At 42.8% G+C, this 23,422-nt stretch overlaps 1 protein-coding gene across 1 annotated transcript in view; it reads right to left on the bottom strand.

Moving 5' to 3' along the window:
* Positions 1-23,422, bottom strand: part of ADAMTS17 (ADAM metallopeptidase with thrombospondin type 1 motif, 17) — a 162,329-nt gene that overhangs the window by 45,184 nt on the left and 93,723 nt on the right. Inside the window, exons 11-15 of the mRNA XM_009865321.1 lie at positions 21,461-21,627; positions 19,412-19,539; positions 9,358-9,478; positions 6,795-6,869; positions 1,403-1,483 (exon numbers count right to left, since the gene is read on the bottom strand). Coding sequence (XP_009863623.1) covers positions 1,403-1,483; positions 6,795-6,869; positions 9,358-9,478; positions 19,412-19,539; positions 21,461-21,627 — 572 coding nt within the window. The remainder of the gene's footprint in view (positions 1-1,402; positions 1,484-6,794; positions 6,870-9,357; positions 9,479-19,411; positions 19,540-21,460; positions 21,628-23,422) is intronic.

Below are 23,422 nucleotides of genomic sequence, written 5' to 3'. Positions count from 1 at the left end.
TCTGGAAGAAATTTCGTCTTTCAGAGTGCTTTCCTATCCTACAACCTTGCAGTGTCTCTGCTCTGAGCAGCTCGTTTTGAGAGAATCAGTACATGCACAAGTGAAAACAGTACCTAATGCTTCCTAGGCTAAGGGACAGCTGGAACATGCATCTATTCCAACCGCTGCAATGAGAATATCAGCATGTGGAAGTGTTGAAACGCTGTTTGATACGCAAAATCATGTGTTAATGAGCTCATCAACAATGAGAAGAGCTTAGGTTTGACAGCGCACGGACCTATAAGCTGCTAAAGATCACTGAACAAAGGAGGAAGTCTGGGATTTTCTCTTATCCATTTGTTTTCCCACACAGCATAAAGAAGTTGAAAGACAAAATTCCCTCATTTCTGAGTGGCCATGCAGCTCTAAATATGGAAAGGATGAATGTGCTGCGTGTTCTTTTGGGCCTTGGACAATTCTCCTTCCCTGCTCTGCCACAGGCTTCCTGTGTGAATTCAGGGCAATGAGGCATTAGCATTTCTGTGACTTGGTCTCCCTAGATGGGAGATAAAGCCTTTCTTCTATTGCACAGTAATGACATAAAAAGAAACATCCCCAACACTGGAGAGAAAAGGCAGAAGACCAGACTGATAGATGATATTGTAGCTGACTGATTGCATTTTACAAATGCTCTTCCAGCCTTTAAGTGATTAGTAACTGGACAACATATTCGTTGACAGACTCTACCCTACAACAATCTCACGTACAAATCTGACTCATCACCCATGTCTAAAACTTTGTTTCCACCAGGAAAAAGAGGAGGGGAAGCATGTTTCCCTCAAAAAGAATGCAGAAGTAGAAATGAGAGGAGGATTAAACAAATTCTTTGGCCTAAGAAAACAGAGGCAAGTGACTAGGGGCTGCAGTTAGCGCATCTCAGAGTGCAGGATCAAGGTCTGGGGTACACGCAATCTCACGCTCAGGTTATTGGGGGATATCAGCTGCCCTGTCATGCCTTTGCTTCAGTTTGAGAATTCCTTCCTCCAAATGCACTGTTCTCTTTTCCACTCCCTCCTAAGGTGTTCTGCGCTCCTGGCAACTATTGTCAGTTCAGTGCCAAGGTCTGTTCAGGAACTCTTCTGTGTAATCCTAACCCTAATCTTAGGCTTGGCCTAAATGTAAAAACTATTCTCTGGTCCTTTCGGGTTGCTGAGTGCCCATAAGTGTCAGATACCATCACATCAAGCAAACATCATGAAACAAAGCCATGAAAGAAGACAGGGGTTGCAACAAGAATGAAATCAACAGCTGCTTCCTTGCAACAACAAACCTATCATCTTACAGGTCATTTAGAGAAAGGTCATTTAAACAGGGAAAAAGAGCCGGGTTTGAATCAAAACAGTTTTTTCCTCTGTCTTTTTACCCAGAAAACTGTGAGCAGGTTTATCCTCAACCACTCTGATCCTCCGGGCACCTGCAGGGATCACAGCTGCTTCGATGTAACCTGTGGCAACAAAAGAGCAGATGGATGAGAACACACCACAGGCAGCCAAAGCATCAATCTTTCGGTATCTCACCATGAAAAAACCAGCTCCTGCCCAGGTTGGGGAATGGGTGGGAAACACTTAAAAAGAGACCCCTGTGTTGGCAGCCAAGTTTCACTGCTGTGACATGCACAGTGATGACTAACGTTTCAGCCTGAGAAGAGGGAGAGAAATGCACGTGTGCTGCTTACGTGTGACTTCAGGCTTGTGCCTGGGCCTAAAGAGATTTGCTCCCTTTTGAAACACCCTGGCCCTCCTGCTGTGCCCTTAGGGATGTGTGAGGGCTGTTCCCGAGCTGAGGCGAGCAACACTGAATATCGCAGAACAGAAATATGTCTTTTGAAATGAAGTTTCCAATAGATGCTCTTGCTTTGCCCCCTGAAAAAAACCCACAAACCTGTCCAAGCTTGTGATCATTATCAGAAAGGACTCATTTCCACAAAACATTTTGACAATGCTAAATGCAGGAATTCGTGGGACAACTGGGGTAAGAAAAATTGTTTTCACTTACACTTCAGCTTTATACAAAAATTCTGGAGGATATGGTGGTAACGATCTCCTTGTATCGGGCTGCTAAACAGAATTCCACAGCTCAGATTTAACAGAGGACTGAGCACCAGTCACCTCTAAATACTGCCAGCAGACACACAGGACAAATTAGACCATCTGAGCACCTGACATTGTAAGGAAGTTTTTACAGTGCTCCATCATATTTTTGCAGTATTCTCTTGGTTTTTATCTTTCTGAAATCCTCTTAGCTTTTTCCTTCAACAACCAGCAATACAACACAGTTATACCACTTTTGACTAACAGAATAGCAGTAAGAATAATTAGGAGTTACAAAGAAATGCAGCCTATTTCCCCCCACCACAGACTTGTTCCGTGGGGTGGAAGTGGTGCCCTTAAACTATAAAGCTCAGGAACGTCAGGGTCCATCTCAAAGGTCTGGGAGCCAGGCAGAGTTTTTCCATTGGCGTCATCAGACTCTGATCCAGTGCCCTGTAAATGACACTAATCTCATCACGACCATGACTTGATTCCTTCTAATTGGCCACCCAGTCTACTTTGCAGTGTATAACTTGGCACCTTTTTTTTGGGTTATTGCTCCTCCCTTTCTTTTAGATGTTAAGGAGCTTATCTCCTGCATGTTCCTTCATCCCTTTTTGGGCTTTAGAGGACTGTGTGAAACTGTTGTGTGTCGCCCGTGCCTTTGTAGCCAGCCTAGAGCAATGGGGTTGGAGAAGTGCTATAAGGAACAGTGACCCCTCCAGCATCAGCAATATTTTGGGAGCTATTTTAGAGAAAAAAAATGGCCTTGCTTCTGCTATGCTGATACAGGGGGGCCACAAAGGAGGATGCTGACAGCCTCACGCATCTCAAGACTAAGTGATTCTCTTACCACTATGACAGGAATGAGACAAACGGGGATTTAAGGTCTCGGATTGTGGATCCATTTTTACCCACTTGAATCAGCAGAGTGCCCAGCCCCTTTGCTGTGCTAGGAATAAGAGTTGATCTCTTCAGTTTCATGAGGCGCATTGGGTCAGGCATGGTCTCTCTTCTCCTGATCATTGCATCTGAATGACACTTTCCATTCGACCCTTTGGCTCAGTTCTTTTGGCACTTGTTCCTCCCTACTTACTTCTCCCTTACTCAGGATATCTCAGGAACAGTCAGTCATCCCTTGCAGGAAAAACAGAAAGAGGGACAGCAGAGCTGCAATCCATGTCTGTGTACAGAAGTCAGACCAGTGGCTCCCCCATCTGCTATTACAGAGTGGGTTTCACTGAGAAAAATCAGTACTTCCAGGGTTGTTGGGTTTCTCTTTTAAGGCAATACTGAAATCTGTTACAAAAAATCAAAGCAAATGAATGTTGGATTTTATTCCAGATATTGCCAGGAGCTGTTTTTTTCATCAGCTAAGATACCAAGTAACAGTTAAAACAATGTTTCAGAACTCAAAACATCCTCACTGCACCCCATGCATCTGCATACACAGCCAACCAACAGGGACCACCAGACATGAGCACCCAGCAAAGGCGGGATTAAAGACAGTCCACCACGGGGAAACAGGCCCTGTGACACACCTGAACACCCTTTTAGGAAGCCAGTTTGGAACATGCCCAAGTTTCAGGTAATTTAATAGACCCACTGCGAGACTATTTACCTATTTATCTTTCAAACCAGGTGCCAGACGCAAGCACCCAGAGCTAAATGCGCAGAGGCTGGATACAAATTTCCACCAAGTTTAGTGGAAAGGCAATGACTAGCTTCAGTGAACTCTGGATCGGTCCCCTGACCTTGCAGCAGCCAGGAGTGTGTCACATTGCTCGAGAGGCGAGCGAGCTGAAGAGCTGTGCATGAGGTTCAGCTAGTGCCATAAACATACTCTTGTTTCATCACTGTGCCATGAGAGAAACACCACATGGAAAAGCTGACTTTTATGTCACTTTTTACAATAGTAAACAGTGGAGTGTAAGCTATTAATAGCATATTAGTTCTGGAGACTGTTTGGTTTGGTCTTAGACCAGATTTTTCTCCTCATGTAATTTCTAATCCTGATTGATAGCTTTGGGGGGGTTGCACTCAAAGCTCCTGAATCAGAAGAAACATATTGTGCTACCTCACTGAAAGCATGTGGCACAAACCTGACTGCTGACCTTGACTCTTCTGTCAGTGAACTGCAAACCACTTTGCAGTCCTGTCAGAGATGAAGCAGAATTCTTGGGCATGTCCCATCAGGAGCATCTTGACACTCTCCTTCATTATTTCCAGCAATACTGTGTGAGCTAGTGGTCAAATCCTATTGCAAACGTACCATATCATGTCCATCATTACCACCACTCCAGTCTGGTCCTTAAGAGTTACTGTGAGGCTTCTGGTCACAGACAATTCCTGATTTTTGAGATAACTGCACCAGAAAACACCTCCACTGTTTTCCAGGCACATTTTATTAAGCAAACTGTAACTGCAGATTGCCAGAAAGATTATAAAGTGTCAGCTAGTAAGACCAAAAAAGTCTCTGAGTTGGCTCTGAGTCAACGACTCTCACAGATCTCTTAGGTCTTAGGATAATTGTCTGCAATGCAGGGATTTGCAAGGTTGCACTTAAGGTTCTGCTTTAAATGAGGAACTGGCTAAAGACTGATGAGATTTGGCAACTATCAGGCAGTATTTTTAGTAATTTCACCCATAAATCAGCCCGTTAAGATGAAACTTTGAAAGTACAACAGGAGAACTTCATTATTCGATAATTTATAGTGCTGTATGTAGTATACTCCACCTTGGGAACAGCTACTTTGGCATGCAGCAATCTTTCTGGATAATCTGCATTATGTCAGCGTATCAGGAATGTAAGACTGTGATTGAAGCAAATCCTAGATACAAATTATATGGTGTAACTCGTATTAGGAGAGACACCAGAACAAAGAGGTGGCTTTGTCATCAAGGAGATTAATATGTGAACAGTGGCTACTGTATCTTCATTTAAATGCTGGAGAGATTTGCAAGAGGAAAGCAGCTCACACAGGAAAATTCATTGTTATTATTCCCAGAAAGAACAGAAAGTTTAGTGTGAACTTCAGAATGTCACTGACGATCTACTACAAAACTGTTCTCCTGGTTCACACTGTAATGAAAGATGGACTCTGAGGCAAAGGAAAAATTATCCCATGGCTGAAGGCACATGAAAATTAGGTGCAAGAAAATCAACAGTGCTCATCCCATTATCAAACTTCCCAAAAGCGCTTTAAAAAAAGATCTCGGGGTAGAAGCCAAGCAAATCAGACTACCCTGCCCACCTGCTGGTCACAGCCAGCACAGCTTTCAGCATTTTAGGAACAAGTACCAGATGGGCATCTCAGCTTCCATGACCCTCTGCATTTTGCACCTTTTGCTGACTGCTAGTTGTTGCAATGGAGCAGAAATAAGTCCAGTGGTAATTACGTGCCCATTTCCTGAACAGTTGTGATGATTCTCAGTTGCTATTAGCTTGATGGTAATTGCTCCGTCAGCACCTGTCCGCTTCCAGCCATGGGATAGCTCATTTGGAAGAAAATCATTTCACTGGAGAGCCATGGATAGATTTCAAAGCCTCCTACTATTGCTGTGAAGTTGGTTGCTGGGATTTCTAATCTGCATGTTCTGCTTAAACCCGTATGAGACACCCCAGAGTTAGCCCCCGGGCTCTATTTTTCCATCATTTAGATGTAAACTCTACTAACAAAAAACCTGCTTCTTGTGCCGGCTAAATATGCTCTCAGCCAGCACTATAGCACGACTGTTTGAGTATCCTTTCTTTCTTTTAAATACATCCTGGACAAGTAGCATACACAATAAAAAACCCTGCTTTTTCACCAACTTAAAAAGAATCATTGCTAACAAAGATACACTCCTCACTTCCCAGAATGATAATTGCAACAACTGGCACACCTCACCTTCTTACGTTCTGACATTGAAAAATTCCAAGTATCTATGGTCCTTCGCAAGCAAAGGGCAGCAATGAAAATCTTGGTATGGCTGAGAAAAACCAAGAGACAGATGAAGATCTCCTGCTCAGTGCAGGTCTCTAAGCATTACAGGCACAGCCTTGGAGCCTGGGCAGAAATCATCGGTGACAAATCAGCTACCCGACAGCTACAAGCCTAAGAGCTGTCCTTTATTTCTAGGTCCCCTGTACAGTGGCAAGGAGACCTCATAACAAGTCTGGTTTCATTTTTAAAAACTTATTTTGTAGGAATAGTTACAGGGCATGCTGCCTTTCAAAAGTAAACCTCAGTTGCAATAGTGCATTCACCTGGCCCTCAGCCAGCCAGCTGCACACGAGCGTGTGTGACACTTAGCATCACAAATAAAGGCTTTTGACCTACTCCCCAAAAGAGAAATGGAATCCATTTCCAGCTGGATCACTCCAGATGACAGGTGGCAAGATCTGAACTGATGGTGCTCCTGTGAGGCACTCTGCATGTTCCACCATCACGACCCACCAGCATGGCAGAACCTTAAGGTTGGAAAAAAAAGAAATAGGCATGGTTCCTTCTACTTGGTTATTGAAAATTTGGCTTGCTTCCATGCAGGTAGGTTTTCTACAAGGCCAGGATCTGTACTTGGTATCTTTGATAAACCAAGCTAAATAGTAAAAGGACTTGAAGCTTATCCATGGCTTTTGATATTCATCTCCCCATCTAATACAACCAGAAGAAGATAAAGAACCAGCACCAAAGGATGTCACCAACACCCACTGACACTGCAAACAGCATTCAAGTATCTTACACGAGAAACACTTGGGAACGGCCTTTGCCTTTGCCATCACACATGTGGAAACCTTCTTACAATGACTATTGGTTACTAAGAAACAGAAAGGAGTTGGCATGGATTTAGTCAGTTAATAGGGCTTGACAACATAATTTGCAAACACAGGACAGATAGGGACCAATCCTGCAGTCAGTGGAGTCCCACGTGCAGAGCAGCTGAGGATGCGGCTCAAAGGTTGCAGCTGCAATTCCCCAACCAGCCACCACTCCAAAACAATCAATGTCTTGATGTTTGAAGTCTATTCTCTTCTGAAACAATAAATCAGCGTACTTGACTCAGTGTGTTGGCCTTGACTTGGATTGCAGCAAGTTCACGGGAATTCGCCCCTAACCTGCGGAATCGTTTACACATCCAGGCCCCCAATCTGTTACCGCAGTCGTACCGTGTATTCTCCTTTGCCCTGACTTCTGTCAGATCCTTGTAATTATTTGCTTAAACATCAATCGAAAGAAATAAGGACAAGTTTTTCTTGAGTAACCTCATGTTTGCTTGTGATACCTCAGACCCAACTCTGGAGCTTTGCCTACTGCGTGAGATTCAGTAAGTTAACCCAACAACTCGATTCTGCAAGCCAGCAGCATGTAATAGAAACTGATGGGAGTAACTCATGATGATGTATAAAATGTTTGCAGAATCGGGGCTGGGAGTGGTAAGTGAAACCAAGTCTGTTTTCAGTATCTTCCATAAAAGAATTTCAAAAGCAGGTAAACATCAACACTGAACTATCAAAAGACTGTAAATATTCTTTCCATTTCAGTAGGCTAGAATGCTCATTAAAAGAGTATAATTAAAAAAATTAAAAGGCAAAGATGATTTTTGACCAAGCAGAAGATTGTTTGGCATATCATGTGTGTCACTTTTAAAAACTATTTCCACATGAAATTTAATTCCCTTTAAAATTAGTAATTCAAAACATCTACTAAATGTTTATGAGACTATAACTGTAAAAGCAACTATCTCATAGATTATGTGAGATGGGTAAAGGTGGACAATTTACACTGACAAAGCAACAGTTCGACACGTTTGTGCTTCTGAGACGATCAGCAAAGAGGATCAATCAATGCTTGAACACTGACCATAATTCTGTCAGTCATCTCTTCTTACCAGTTTACAGGGCGCTGGGGGTGAAAACCTCCTGTGGTGTCCTGGCAGCCAGACAGCCAGCCAAGGCTGAAACTGTTCTGTTCCTACAGCCTTGTAAAGTTACCACCCTCAAGCAGTCTGTCTAGTTGGAAACGGGTGCAACCTCCTGGCAGCGACCCAGAAATTTCTTATTTATCTCCACAAGATGTTTTGTAGTCTCATTAGAGAAGATAAAAGACAGTTACTCTTCAGGAGCAATTAAGAACTTCATGAACAGCTATAAAACCTGCTACAGAAACAGAGAACCTTTTTTTCAATGGAAATGAGATTTTTTTTCCCACCATTTGCATCAAATGCAAATGCCTTGACATAAGTAGGTGGAAAATAACTGGGACAAAAGAGCCAGAGGGAACAATGCAGGAAATCATTCAACGGGCTGGCCTGGACAGTACAAATGTGCTCCAGAAAGATGTGGTTCAGGTGGGAAATCCTACCTGAATCTCAGAGGAGGTTACACATCATGGCTTGCTCCACAGATGATGATGAGGAGGGTTCAGAGGAAGAGGTCAATGAACATAATCAGAGCCTCAGACTTCAGTGCTGAGACCTTGATTAAAGGAAGCTGCTAAGCACCAGTGCTGCTTTAATAACTAAACAGAATTGCAGTGCGTGCTTAAAGGGAATCTTTATCTCAATCCTGCAGCAGCATGTGTTGAGTATGTTTCTCCAGGCAGAAATGGCAATTCTGTATTCACCGAACATGAAACATTTTTTTCCAGACAATTCCTTCGTCTTGGAACAGCTTGCAAGTCCTGAATCTGGCTTTCCCTCCCTTTGCCTGATTAGGATGTGTGATAACAGGTTTCTCAGAAGCACAATACAGAAGCTCTTGGAACAAAGACTAATTTAAACACCAAGTGGTATACGCATTAATGTTTAACAAGAGGGGAAAGCCTTAACTCTGACTGGAAGCTCTTGTATCCTACACTGGATATTACTGCTAGCAAGGAATCAGTAAAAATATTCAGAGAGGAGTACTCTTGTATTGAGCTGAAATATCCTGATTATAACAAGAATCATCTACAACATGCATCATTTTGAGCTCTCAAATAGCTCAAAGATGGTGCTGAAATCAAAATTCCTTCCCACTGGAAAAAGATACTGTTTTTGTTTCTTATTAAAAAGCAACACCCGAAATGAGGAACATAACTTCATTCTGAATCTCAGACAGAGGCAATGGCTCGTATCTGGGCACCTGAACAAGAAGCAGACAGAATATATGAATTGAGTGGGCTTTTGTTTTGTGTTTCTTACGTGTTTTCTAGAGCAGATGAGTCCAATGCTATTCAAGAAGAAGAGCCATTACTACCCCTCTTTAACTCTCCTTAAGCAGTTAGAGAACCTCCACTCCACTAAAATGCTGGTGATGGTTACTCACCCATCCCCTTGGTGTGGTTGAAGTCGCCTTTCACCACTTTACAGGTTTTGCCATCACCACTGCAGACTCCACAGCGATCCTCTTTGGCAGCTGAGCCAATGATTCCATCGCAGCCAATTTTCTAATGACAACAACCAGAGGTCCCCATTATTTTGTTTGCAAGGTCAAAGTATCTCCAAACATTGAGGTTAAACCTAAGACAGACATTGGACTGAAAATCTGATTGGGAAGAGAACACTGTGAGTCAGGGGAGCGCTCCTTTGGAACAGCGTTGAGTTGGTTATTCAGCAATCCATTTCTCTAACACTAAGAGCATGAACTTTGATTCAGGCTTAACTGAAGACAGCTTCACAAACACTAGTTAGTCCAGATATCATCACAGATCTCATACTAACCCACTCTAACTTCCTTTAAACACAATAGATTAAAACAAATTTTCATGTCTGTTTAGCAATTTCCATTTGAGGAGCTCAAAGACATCCCAGAGAAACTGACCACTACTGTGATACTTAGAGAAAAATGTGATTTCCTTGAATAAAAATGAACTCAAGTTACCAGAATCCTGGTCATAGACCTTCACCACACAAAAATTCAGAATGCTGTTACAAGTTCCAGTGAGTTGCTCACTGAAGGAGCTCTGCTTCGGATGAGAATCTTAACAGAGAGTGTAACATTCAGTTCTGAATACACTTTTGCAGAAATAAGTGAAAAAAGACCTCATTAATCAGGTGACTTAAGATACCTGCAATGCAAAAGTAGTTAAATGGAAGCAGGTCATGTTCATATTCAGCCAATCTACACCATAAAATTGATTATCTAATTATGAAATTTTCCACATTTTTGCACTGTATTAAGCTTAGGCAGTAAACCATGAAAAAAATTTTTTAAAATGTAACAATTTCACCTAAAACTTCTTTTTAAATGGTATTTTCATAATTTTCTGTATCGACCTACACTTTTTCCAACAAAATTCTGCAGCTTTACTTCCACAGACAGGCATTATTGGAGCAGTCACAGTATTCTTCTTGTAGCTATAGAGACTGTCATGGCAATCTTTCCTACTCACAAAGCACTTACAGGTTATGACGGTGAACACTGCACATTTGTATATCTTGAGGCTGACAATACTTACTGTCATTTGTCTATGTAAATTGTTTTCTATCCATGTAAGACCCTCAAAATAATCAGCAATTCACTCTTAAAACATAAATTTCTGCTGAAATAAGAGTTGTCATTATGCAAATTATTAGCAGATATTCTACTTTAGAAAATAAGCAAAAGATTTATTCCCTGCAGATAAACAGTTTCTTGGCAACTGAGTTAGCAGGACTGTCACTAATAATACTTGTATGAATAAGGCTGTTGGGTCTCTCCCTTCCTTGCCTTCTTATAATAAAGCCAGAGGAAAGTTGGAGAGATATCTTAGGGACCAATCAAAACAGCAAACATCTTGAAAAATAGGGTAAGAGGGAAATACTAAGGGCAATTGGGCTGTTTATCTGAGACTGTCTGCGTGTAAGCAATGTAATTTGGGCCTGAACTCAAATGTTTCCCTTGTTTCGGAAGACACTGGCCACTGCCTAAGTCCAGATGTATTACAGGGATCAAAGCCTGCCAGCATTGAGACGTGTTCTGGTGCAGCGTTTGTCTGGGTAAATCATTAGACAGACGCATGCTGAGAAAGGATGATCACTGTAAACTCATACAAGGGAAATACTGCTCATTAACTGGAACAGCATGTAAGCTGGTGGGCAAGAACTACAGGAAAAAAAAACCCTGTATAAATGTGAACCAAAGGAAGGTAGGAAGACCATTGTGTTTCTGGCAGTTGCAATTCTCAAGTCTGAACTTCACACCCATGTCCAACAAATAATTTTGGGATATTGAATGCAATCCTGCCCCCAGAACAGAAGGATGTCCCAGCAGTTCTCCTTCCAGGAAAATAAATATGATTTATTAATGGGGTTGCTGAAAGGCAGTTGGAAATATATGCCTGCCTGCCACCCTGCTGAGATACTGGAAGGGCTGCATTTAATTTAAGACTCCAGTGCTATCTTTTATTGTACTGCATTGTTATTAGCACTATGTGAGCACACAGATGAATAAAGGGAATATAATGAGTGTTGAACCACATGTATTCCAAGCGCTACACGAGGAGTCTGTAGGACTATACCAGAGGCAGGCAGAGAATGGGGGTTAGCAATCACATGCTTTGCATTTATGCTGCAGTTTCCCAGATAATGCAAACCAGGGTGAGCCAGCAAAATCTCGGAAAGAATATGCTCCCCCTCTTCTGACACTGGGGTTCAAGACAAGCCATTTCCTCCCACATGTAGCAGGTCACTGACACACTGACTTGAGAGACCCTCTCTGAAGGCACGGAAAGAGCACCCATTGAATCCACGAATATACCTCCCAAACCCTCTGCTCTCTTCTACCTTTCACGTTCACCCTAATTCCTCATGAGTGCAGGAACGAGGAATGGCCCTTGCAGCCTTCCCTTAAAGGGCACCATCCCCGCCATCCACAGGACAGATCGTCCTGTAAATTGAAGGCCCCATCAACTTTAAACTCTTAAAACAAGCACAAAGGGGAAGAGATAGGGCTGGGAGGGTGAGGAAGCAAAATGCAGTGAGCATCCTCCTTCCTGGGAGGAAAGTATCTGCCAGCACTTCTTGGACTGTTGAGAGCTAAGCCCAGCTTTCTCCAAGGTGAGAAAGTCCCTGAGATTACAGCACTGGGGGCCAGAGGCTCAGGCCTGAGCCCCACCAGAGGTGGGGAAAGATCTGTCAAGTCTGTGCATCATCAGCTTCTCAGTGGCATTATGGCGTACGCTACTCGCATTTAAACTGTCAGTCATTAAAATAGGTAGAGCTGTGCTCAACTTGTAGAAAGCTTTCAAAAAAGTGAGGGCTTAATTAAGTCTATGCAAAGGGAAATTTCCAAGTTTCACTGCTCAAAAGTCAAGTTTTCATAGTGCAGAAACAATCCCTTAAAAGCCAAATAGTTTAAGGGATCCGTTTGATCTCTGCTGTCTCTAACTTGTTTTGTGCTGTGTCCCATACATCCAGCACACTAAACAAGCGAAGGGGCTTTTTTTTTTAATCAAGAGGCAGAAAGGGGAAATTTTACATTCTGAAATACATCTTATAAGTAACAGCCTGTGTGTTTTCTGTCCCAAGAGTTATCCTGCAAGTGAGCAGACTGAGTCCACAGAGTAGTCCATGCAGCAATTGCTGGATACTCTCAGTTCCATCAGTCTTGAGTGGACTGGTGAGAAGGGAAGTGGTTTTGTATTCTTACCATTCTACCCATTAAGGGGTGAGCAGGGCACTTGGAGCTCAACTGTTCAGAAGGAAGAATAGAAAGTAAAAAGCCAGCCTGGTGTAACGACCATCTGTTTAGTTGTCTGTGGGAGCATTCGCTACTGTCAGCCCTGTTCTTGGCCTCCTGGAGCTTCCCTGTACCACCCTGCATGGACTTGGACAGTGATATCCACAACTCTGGCAAAGGGTTTGATGTTGACACCACCCAGGAGTTCCATCTCCTGCCTGCACTAGCGGTTGGAAGCCTGCAGTGCGGCAGTACTGCTATAAACAGCATCAGTTGGACAAAGAGGAAGTGGGGTTTAACCAAAGCCAGTTCCTTGCCCATATTAAAACACGGCAAGAAACGTAAAGACAGTCTTCTGGGGCTCCGTGTCCCCTGCTTGGACAGTCACAACCATATCCACAGGTTTCTTAATGTGCTCCAACCCAGGCAGTCTCCTACTCTCACACCATGTTTTGGAACTATCCATTGACCTTTAAATTGGCGGGTAACTGCATGTTCACTGAGCCAAAGGCCTGAAATTCATTCTCTCTGAGCAGACATCTCAGCCCACCCTTCCTTCTCTCCCTCCCCCTTCTTCTCATTTTTATAATTAAACATCTGAAAATACTGCTTGTTGGGTGGTATTTCCAGCTTCAGTCATTGCTGGCTCCAGCATAGGAAAACTCCTTTCCTCTTCTGAATACACATCATTTGGATTCTTCTATGTGAACTATTTTCTGTATTGCCTGGATATTTTTTAATGATATTTTTATTCATATTTTCAATGGCTGTGCAAGAGCTCAATTGATACAGCCTGCGTGAGTGTGTTTTGCTATATAAACACAATTATTTTTGTTATATACACCCACCCTGTGTAAGAAATGACATTGCAGGCTCACAAAACTGTAATGCTTCCCATATGCTGAACTAGCTATTGATGCAACATGTGCCATTTTACAAATTAATCATGCACAGAGCATGCTGGTTATGACAGATTCATCTACACCACCAATTTTTTGACCATAATGTCCAGTGTCCATTGATACCTCTGGGGATGGATCACATGAAACAGGAATGTACATATGTGAGAAACTGACGTTTGGATCTGAGGCGAAAAGAATTCTTATTTCTTTGTTTTAAACACAACTGCCCTTGCGGAGGATTATGGGTGTCTGTCAGGATTTGTACAGGACGGTAAGCCTAGATCCCTAATCAAGAAGTCCATCTCTAAGTTACTGCTATTTCCGTTCCACAACAAATTGTGTGTGATGAATTGGAGTCCATGTAGAAGCTAGTTCAGCAAGTATCCTCCTGCCATTTGCTGAGCCTTCAGATTTTATCTGAACCAGAGCAGCTCTGCTGGAACAGGAGATATGCACTGCCTATATTAAATTAACATTATCTTACCTGCACTAGATACACAATTACACTTGCCCATTGACTTTGTGTTTAGATCCCTCAGCAGTTCATGCAGGTGCTAGATGCAATTACTCTTGATAAACATTTTTTCACATGTAGAGCTTGAAGGTTACTTGTCAAAAGCCCTGTGTTGTGGCAGCAACACAGTCTGTATGAGTGAACACGCAAATAATACAAAGCCTGTTCCCATCCCAGGGACTCCTTTGCTTCTGTTCTTTGGTTGCCTTCTGCAGCTACCCCTTTCTGATCCTCCCAAACCACCTTCACCTGAATTGACACCTCTGACCTGATTCTTGGATGTTCAAGCCACAAGCAAAATCCAAAGCTTCCAAGATAGGAAACAGCATGTTTTTTTTTTCCATATCCCACTCTAAGTACACTATAAAAAATATTAAGATACTGAAAAAGTCTTGTTTTTTGTCACCGTTCCTTACTCCTCAAAAGCTCTGATATTCCTTTTAGGCCTCTGATTACATTGCTACAGACCCAGAAATTGAAAAAAAAAAGGCAGTTATACAACAGGTTTCTGTAGTTCAAACAATCCTCCTTTTTTTTTTTGTGCACATACACTGAATAATTTATCAAAGCACAGTGCTAAGCCAAGTGGTTATATGGAGACAAGATACCCAGTCTGGAACATCTTGTACCAGTTTGTAATGCAGGAATATAAATAATACACGAAAAACACTCAAGTGAAGAAACTGCCAGCAACAGGTCCCGTAGACAACTGCAAGTTATCCTCTGCCACCTGTGGCCCTCTCCTGCCACACTGCCTATACAATTTGTAAAAACCTATTCTTGAAAATACGTCCATTTCCAAACTCGTGCTCCCCTTTCACAGTGTGTGACGATTGCTTTTGCAAGTAATCAGTTCTATAATGAATGAGTTGTTTTGCCAGAAGAGCCTCATATGTGACTTGTCATCATTGAATGTACTGTGGATTCACCAACAAGTTAAAACTACATGCAACAGGACAAAACATTCACTGTAAAACTGCAGATAGAGTCAAAGTATCTTCACCTCTTAAACTGTTACATCACAGCGAAGACTGCCCTTGATCTCCAGCCCAGTGCCGCTACACAGGAGGCCTCTCTTTTCAAAGAGACCTTAGATTACATGCTGAACTACAATCTGTGGTCCCCACTGGAAAATTCTCATGCTATCATGAGTCTCAGACTAATCCTCCTTTGAGAAAAGCCAGCGCGAAGTCATGTGCGTCATAACAGTCAGCTGAGCAGCTTGTCGTCTCCCCACACCACTGCTGGGTGACATCTGACACCTTTTTCAGCTCTACTTCTGCCAGCAGGTTTCTGCTAACATCAGCAGCACAAACCGTGTGAAGAACCATAAGAGGTTAGCAAGAGCGCTGCTTCCATGAATGTTGACTCATTCACTAAACAGTCTCGAGGAAGAATAAAACCCTCAGGGAATCCTCTCTCTGAAAGCCACTTGTCACTTGAAGTATGAGAAGATTAAAGCAATGTGAGCTGCAGGTTGTGCTGCCCTACCCCATCTTCACCATAACTGCAAAGACTGTGTAAGAGAAAGCAAACCTTGGAAGCGGGAGAGAGAGAAAGACTGCAAAGCCTGGATGAGCACTCTTCCTTCTCTTCCTCCTCAGATGCATCAGACTGCTCTTGTTCTCCAGCTTGCTACAGGCTTTCTGCCTCTGAAAAATCTCAGAAGAAACTCTCCTTGCTAGTAGACTATGTGCATTTCAAGAAGGAAAGGTGGAAGACCCATATACACTTTGAAGAAGGGATCTAGTTTGCTCAGAAGACGGTAAGGATAAGTGCCTTTGTTGTTACTCGAAAATGTTTCCTCTAAAGGCTTAACTTTATATCACTCCCTTCAATTTTTGAGACCAACTCCTGAAGCTCTTACACAGCTTTTATTTTGTCTTCATTCTGGCAAACTGTCACTGTCAAGAACGAAACAGCCTCAAAAACAACTCTAATAAACAAGGACAGGACAAAATTGTACGAAGACCTTAGGACTTGTCTCAAAGACAAGGAGTGTAAAGTCCAGGTGACTTAGGAACCCCTACGATGGTATCAGGGCTGACTTCACTCTCTGACACTTCTGTGCTTGCCCAAAGCATTAACCAAGTTTACTCACTCCAGCTGCCTTCAGGTGTAAGTGATAAATAGAGGGATGATGCAGCTTATGACGATTTTCTTTCAGGGATATAGCAAGGCCAACACCAAAAGGCTTCATTCACACTGTTTAGACTGGAGCTCAGCTCACAGCTTTGAAATGAAACTGTAGTAAGTTCACAAAGTACAATTGAAGAAAAACTCTCCTCCCTCAGTGCCCAAATGCAGTCACAGTATTTTGAGGCTTCAGAGAATCAATTCCTGTTCCCTTTCTCAAAATCCTCCTCTCCTTGCATGAACAGATTTTTTTCTTTGCCACGTTCATGTGCTTTCGTTCATCATGCCACAACGATTGCATGTGTTTCATTTAGAAGCATCTACTGCTGAAGGGAAAAGAGCTATTACATTTCCTCGACTAGATCTTCACAGGCAATGGTTACTGCTAATTTGTCTGTTACACTGGCAAGTGTCATTTCTGTCTTTGAGAGCCTTTAATTAGAAAGATCACACAAGAAAATAAATAACAGTAATACCACCCTCTGATTTCAGCACTTATTCTCTTCTCCAGGCCCCCTGCAATCCTTGTTGCCAGGCTTTGTCTACACTGGGTAAAGAAATAAGGAGGAGTAATTAAATAAATATGCTGATTAAATTGGTTTAATAGGCAGCTAGTTAGGCAAGTATCTGTGGCAAATGGGGTACACAGTCACATATGGCAATTCTCAGCGCTAAAGTGCATATAAGACAGAGGAGTATTATAAATGAGTTTGCAAGGCTTTCAAATCGGCTCGGCTTGAGTTGATCATTTTGCATTTTCTCTCAGCCAGATGCAAATGGACTGAACGTTCTGCAGCTGTCATCACCTCTCTGCACGGTTAAAGGCAGTTGCCCCGGACTTAAGAGTGCAATTTGCTTTTCATGATGTACCTCCAAAGCTCTATGCTCATAAAGGTTTTCATCTGGAGGGGAGCCAGCTACTGCTCCTCACTGGAAGAAGAAAATGTACATTGCCATAATGTCTGATTTACCTTCTGTGGCTGATCTGAATGTTTGGAGAAGTAATACTGGCCAGCCCAGTGTAATGGTCAACAGCACACAGCTGGAGGTGTACAGCTGGCCTTTCTATAAAAGGTTATTAACAGATTTTTTAGTTTTTTTTCAGATACAACTGAAACCAGGGAAAAATTAAGTAACTTGGGATGCACCACAAACCTGGCTCTATGAAAAGCACTTTGTATTAAAGAGCACATAAAGAATCAAGCTTTTGTTTCCCAGCAACCTGCTGTGCAGATTCTTCACCTGAATGAATTAGAAGGACTGAATTTAAACTGCCTCTTTAGCAGCACTTGGTAGGAAACAGTGGGATGTGTCTCCTGCAGCAGGGCAAAATTCAATTCAGAGAAAGATTTTTCACTTGTTTTGTTGTATTTATGCTTTTGGTACAGCTGCATTATGCCCTTTGAGCCTCTCATATCCAGGTGAGTATCATGTTCATCTATCTCCCTGCCTAGAAGGCTCAAAGCAACAAAAATTCATAGTTTTTAAACACTACTCATAGAAATCAGAAATAATGCCACATATGGTGTGTCTTGTGCCCCCAGGGCAAACCAGGATATCTCCAGTGAAGCCAGGGGAAGTAAAGGGTGGTGCTAGAAAGATGTTCTTGTGGATACAACAGGCTGGTTAATACTGAAAAGAGGATCTCCCAGCAGAGGATATAAATCCAGCTGAGGATAAACTTACAAGAAGAACTGCCAGGAAGAATCCAGCACTGGCAATGTTGCAGTAGCCAACTCAACTGTCTTTCACATCACTAACATTTGTGCAGCAAACTCTGAACATGTGCCACATGATTAGGAGAGAAAACCCACCAAGTGTCTGCTATGTCACAGTGTCCATGACAAATGACTTGAATCCAACTGCAATACTTTGCTAGGAGCACCCATTCCGAAAGACTTTCTGTAATTTATTATCTTTAAATAAATATTTTCTCCTCTCCCTTCCCTTGCTCAAACCTTACCTCTCCAGTTAGCATACACTTATACAACTCCACTAAATTTTCAAGGCATCTGAAAACACCAGCTTCAAGAGATGGCCTCCCTAAGCATCCCATGTGCTGTGTGACAAACTGTCTCACTGCCCAGCCAACCATGAAGATTACAAAGATGTCCCACACCTAATTTTGGTTCCGTACATAATTTGGCTAGAGAGCAATCATCGTTATTGCAATGACTACAGGCCATCACACCTTCACTCCAGGAAAAGGGAATCAAAGCCAAAGAATCTTGAACAGAATACTCTTCATTTCCATTCCTGACTTGTTTGACTAGAAATGAAAGGAAACAAGTGTGTTCAGGGTTTGGCCAGTCTGTCCAGGGACAACCAAGGGGCCATCGATTGCCCCACTGCAGTACAGCAGAAGGAAGCCTACCCTGCACTCTGTGTGGTTTGCTCTATATGTGACCCAAGCAAGACAACAGAGATGAGAGGCAAAAGAAAACCGGTTTGGGTTGTGCTCTGAGCTGCAGGATCTGCTCCTTTAAATCTACATTCCCTATTGCGTGGAGCTTTAAAACCTATTTTGTCGGAGGAAGAGAAACTTTCTCTTACTGCAAGAGAAACAGGCCATTCAAACCGTCTTGATGGACCTCTACAGTAACTCAGTTTGGCATTATCTAGTAATATAGTCAACAAAAAAAATCACACAGGGGAAGCTAGTCCTGTGCAGCTGCAGGAACCAAGGAGCAAGAGGTACTGAAAAGCTTTCTTGACGTTTCTAGGCACGAACCAGCTTGACCTGAAAAGTGTCATGAGGCAATGTACCACTTGTAACAGGCTAGTGAAGATTTGTAATCCAGTTTGCAGCATCAGTGTTTTTTCAGTGATTCCTCTAATAGCAAAAATGGAGCAGTTAAGCAAGCCAGATTTCCACTCCCATCTGCTGCCCTCACACAAGTCCCTTCCCACCCAAGCCATTTGATAACTACACACAGCAAACATTCCCAGCTGTTCAGAAATAATCTCATACCTCGAGCATTTATCACAGTTCTCAGACCAAGACACAAGGCTCTGGAGCACTTGCAACGGGCCTTATAAGACAGAGTTGCCCTCTCACCTCTGGGGCAGCCTCTCAGCCACCCCCACGGGTGCCTGTTCTTCAAGGATACACACAGTTGCCCCAGGCTACACGTAACACTAGCAATAAAACAAGAGAAAGTTACTCCACCTGGCACTTGCCATGTACACAGAGGTCGGTCTCATAAGGCCCACACGGAGTGCCATCAAGGACTCTGTCTGTCACCAGCACGGGGGAATCCTTCCCCAACGGAGAGCAGAAGAGCTCACAGGGCTTATCTGGAAAAAGAAATAGAAAAGCGGGTTCCTTCAGGAACAGCATAAACAAGTGGTTGAGGCACTGGTGATACAATCTCTAGGTGAATGGATTTGGAAAGGTATCTGTTGATGTTCTTATCTTTGAAGGAACATGAGCCTTTCAGTCTATGCCTGTCACTTCCCCGCTTTCAAACACCAACATTCAAAGGGTTACATTGACGATATTGGTCTTTTAAGACACAGGAAACCATTTAGTCTGTACACTTCTAGGTATCTGTGACAGAACATGTTTCTTACAGGGAACTTTCATCAGCCTGAGATGAACAACCAAGTCACTGTGTGAGTGCCTCAGGCAAAATTCTGGCTACAGCCGGTGAATTAAGAACCACTTCTCCATTTCTACTCTTGATGGAACGACTTCTTCTATCAGTTTGCCAGTAAGAATATTGGTATACATAAATTTAAAGCATTCTTGCATATGTATTACTAACTATTTTCTTAAACTAGTATTTGTGGTTCCTACAAACATTTCTGTCAGCAAACTATACTGCTAGGACACCTAGAGAAAGAACCCTCAAATTAATTTGAAATACATTAGTAGAGAAAAGTTGTATTTTTCATCCATGCTAACAGCAATTGTTATATAGTATACCTAGACCTGACTTTGGAAAAGCTACTATTGTGTTTAGATAGAGAAGGAGTTAAATAAAAACCCTTTTTCAAAGATTTGTATTATTAACTGGCAGCATACAGCAGATGTCAGGGTTTGCTGACTGCATTTGCCATACGTTTAAGTAACAGATATTTAGGCAATGTAATGTTTTCCTTTGGAGCTGACTCTGCTACTCATGGACTTCACCCAAGGAAGAATCCATAGACATTCAAATGGAAACATGTTTTCTGCATAGTCAAGTACCTCCACTCATTAGATGTAAGAGAGAAGGTTTGCCAATACATTAAGCTAAGTGGCATAGGCCTCTTCTAATGCAATCAAAAATCTGCAATCAACTCCCACCTTGCTAGTAACTCTAAGTAGCGTTTGGGTGCAATGGAGACTAGCTCCAGGTTTGTTTGGATCTGCATCTATTTAAATGGTTCTGAGTGTGGACATCCTCTCTTCCGCAGCTGCGAGATATGCAGCTGGGCAGGGGAGGTTTCTAATTTGCATTCCTGGAAACTGGGGCAACACGGCTCAGGTGAGTGAGGAACAATGTCCGCTATTATCTTTTAGCAAGAGCTTGTTCAGTCTTCAGGTGTACAAAAGATGGCTCGTTCTCTCTCTGTGGCCGAATGAAGTTCCCAATGAGACACACTCACTGAATCATCTGGAAGGTTTTTTTCTCTTTTCTCCTATTTACAGGATGCTCAGCAACCCACAGCTCCTGGTTGGAAATGGAGAAAGGAGTGAAACAGCTCACCCCTGGAAAAAACTGGGAGAGTTTTCTGTGACTGAAATTAGACAGAGAAGTAGCTCTGCATTGTTAGTTCACCCTGCAAAACTATTTGGGGAGGTGGGCAGACAGGAACATCAAGCAAAACCAGCATGTCTCCTGGGGCATTTGAAGGAATTGTGCTCTTGGAGGGTGTGCTATGGGAACTGAAAAGCTGTCTGTACACTTGTCGTAGTGTCAGACCGAATTTGTCAGTGCTAACACAGGAGGAGACTTATCCAAGGTCTGGTCTTTTGGTATCAGTTCCAACACGACCTTCCTCTGCTCAAGTATGTCTTTAAGATGATCAAATGAAAGTAGCCCTGTCTGGTTTCCAGCAGAGTGCAGCAAAAGGTGTTTGTTGCAGCAGAAAGGACATTATGATCCTTTTTCGTATACCCCCAGCATCTGGTTGAATAGTAGATGAACAGTAAGATCCATCAAAGGAAGGATTAAAGGAACGTAAGTCGGATAGGCAACTATGCTGAAATACCCAGAATTAACACACGTACCATCAATGATGACAGCTGTCAAGAGGCTTTTCTTCTTGTTAGTGTATCTGTCGTGGGCCTGGCACTGTTGGTCCCTGAAGCCTGGCACACCTTTCGGGCAGGGTAAGTTCTCACACACAGTGTGCTCCACACTGGCTCCCCGGCAGTTCTTCCCACCTGGCCCCGGGCTGCCATGGGAAAGATAAACCAAGGTCAGGAGGAACTGCACAGCTTCTCACAGGCACGCTTTTGCCTAATTTCCCCTGTCCAAGGCAACTCTTGAAGTAGGAGGAAGGATTCTACCTCTCCAATGTTCCTTGTTGGAGGGCAAATCCTGCTCTCAGTGGATCCAACAGAAAATTATTTGAGTTCCATCCTAAATCTATAATTAGCTTATCATAACAGATGTTTGTGTTCTGGTCACAAACCAAGGGATGTGACTAACTTTGCACTTTTGTCCTACATTTCTTCTTGGACTTCAACAACAATTCATTCCCATCCAAACCTTTTCAGACTGAGCAGGCAAATGACTGAGAAAGAGTGGAGAGAATGTTGGATGGAGAGTGTGTGTGTGTGTGTCCTCAAGTACCCAAGGCAGAGGCAGGGACCCTGGACTCTCTAACCTGTCTCCTCCCTCCACTTGCTCTGCCCCCACCTCAAACAGAGACACAGCAAATGTCTCCTCAGCACACACCCTCTGAGACTCTGTCTTCAGCAGCTTGAAATGAAAATTGCAACACAGAAGTAGCTATAAGTACCATAAGTAGGGTATCCAGAAACAAATCCGTGCAGCAGATAATCTCCATCCATGAAAACCAGGGCATTTTACATATTTGTTTTTTAAACGTGTGGGAAAAGCCACTAATCAAGCACCTGCAAAATCTATTTATCCTTATTTATGATTCTCCAGAGAAGGAAAACTCAAACTCAAGAATAGCCTGTATTTTCTTTGCAAAACAAAACAAAACAAAAACCCCAAGTTAACAAAAAACTTATCCATGCTAACAGACAATTTCTTCTGCTACTTGCTGATACTCTCACGAATTGGTCACACACCTATCTCCCTGTCTGTAACCAGCAAGACAGATAAAGTCGAGTTCTTACTTTTCCTTAACAAACGGCTGTGGAAAGCAACTCCAGCCAAATTCCAGTTTTTAGCAGTATGGCAGTTCATTCCAAAAGCTTCTCCCCTCTATCTCTCCCAGAAGAGTAATGAACATCAGGATTTATTGCTCAGCTAATTAGAAACCAAGGCCCTCACTTACATATCATTTATCTGTGTCCGTGGTCCCACCAAGAGTTGCCCTGCTCATTTACACTCTGGCTATAGGACCAGGTCTTTGATTTCCCAGCTGTGCAGGACTTGATGAAAACAGCATTCAGAACAACAGAAACATTTGATTCTGTATAGAAGAGTTTTATGCCAAATTTCAGCCTCGATCAAATTTTTACAGTAGCTTCATTAATCCCACAGTGGTTAGGGTTGTTTGGTATTTTTTAATGTAAATGCTGATCACCAATGAGACTGTAACATCACAGAGAGTCACCAGAATTCCAACAGCCTGAACGAACACCTGCTTGCACCACTAACATCTCCCCTCTGCCGCGGAAATGCACAAGGCAGCACTTGTGCTGAGACTGACGCAGAAATCTTCTGGGAGGACTGTGTCTGCTGCCTCGCGCTGGATGAGACAGATGCTCATTCCAGACAACCAGAAGCATTACGCAGGCTCCTTCCCACATGAACTCTGCACTCACATAAAGACAGCAAATACGGGAACTTTGGTTTCAGCACCATCTCTTTGGCTACAGCAGAAGAGATGCAGCTGCTGAACAAGTGACTTTCTGCATGTTTATGTGCATAAGCCCAGGAAAAAAAACAACACCACAAAAGCAAGCAGTCATGATACCCAAAGAGTAATGGAGTGTTCTCTCCTGAGAAGGGTGTCAAGCTGATGGCCATGGAGACACAGCAGGACTGCC

This window comes from Apaloderma vittatum, unplaced genomic scaffold (genome assembly GCF_000703405.1).
Source record: "Apaloderma vittatum isolate BGI_N311 unplaced genomic scaffold, ASM70340v1 scaffold9032, whole genome shotgun sequence".
Taxonomy (NCBI): Eukaryota; Metazoa; Chordata; class Aves; order Trogoniformes; family Trogonidae; genus Apaloderma; species Apaloderma vittatum.
This window is presented reverse-complemented; position numbering and strand designations above follow the sequence as displayed.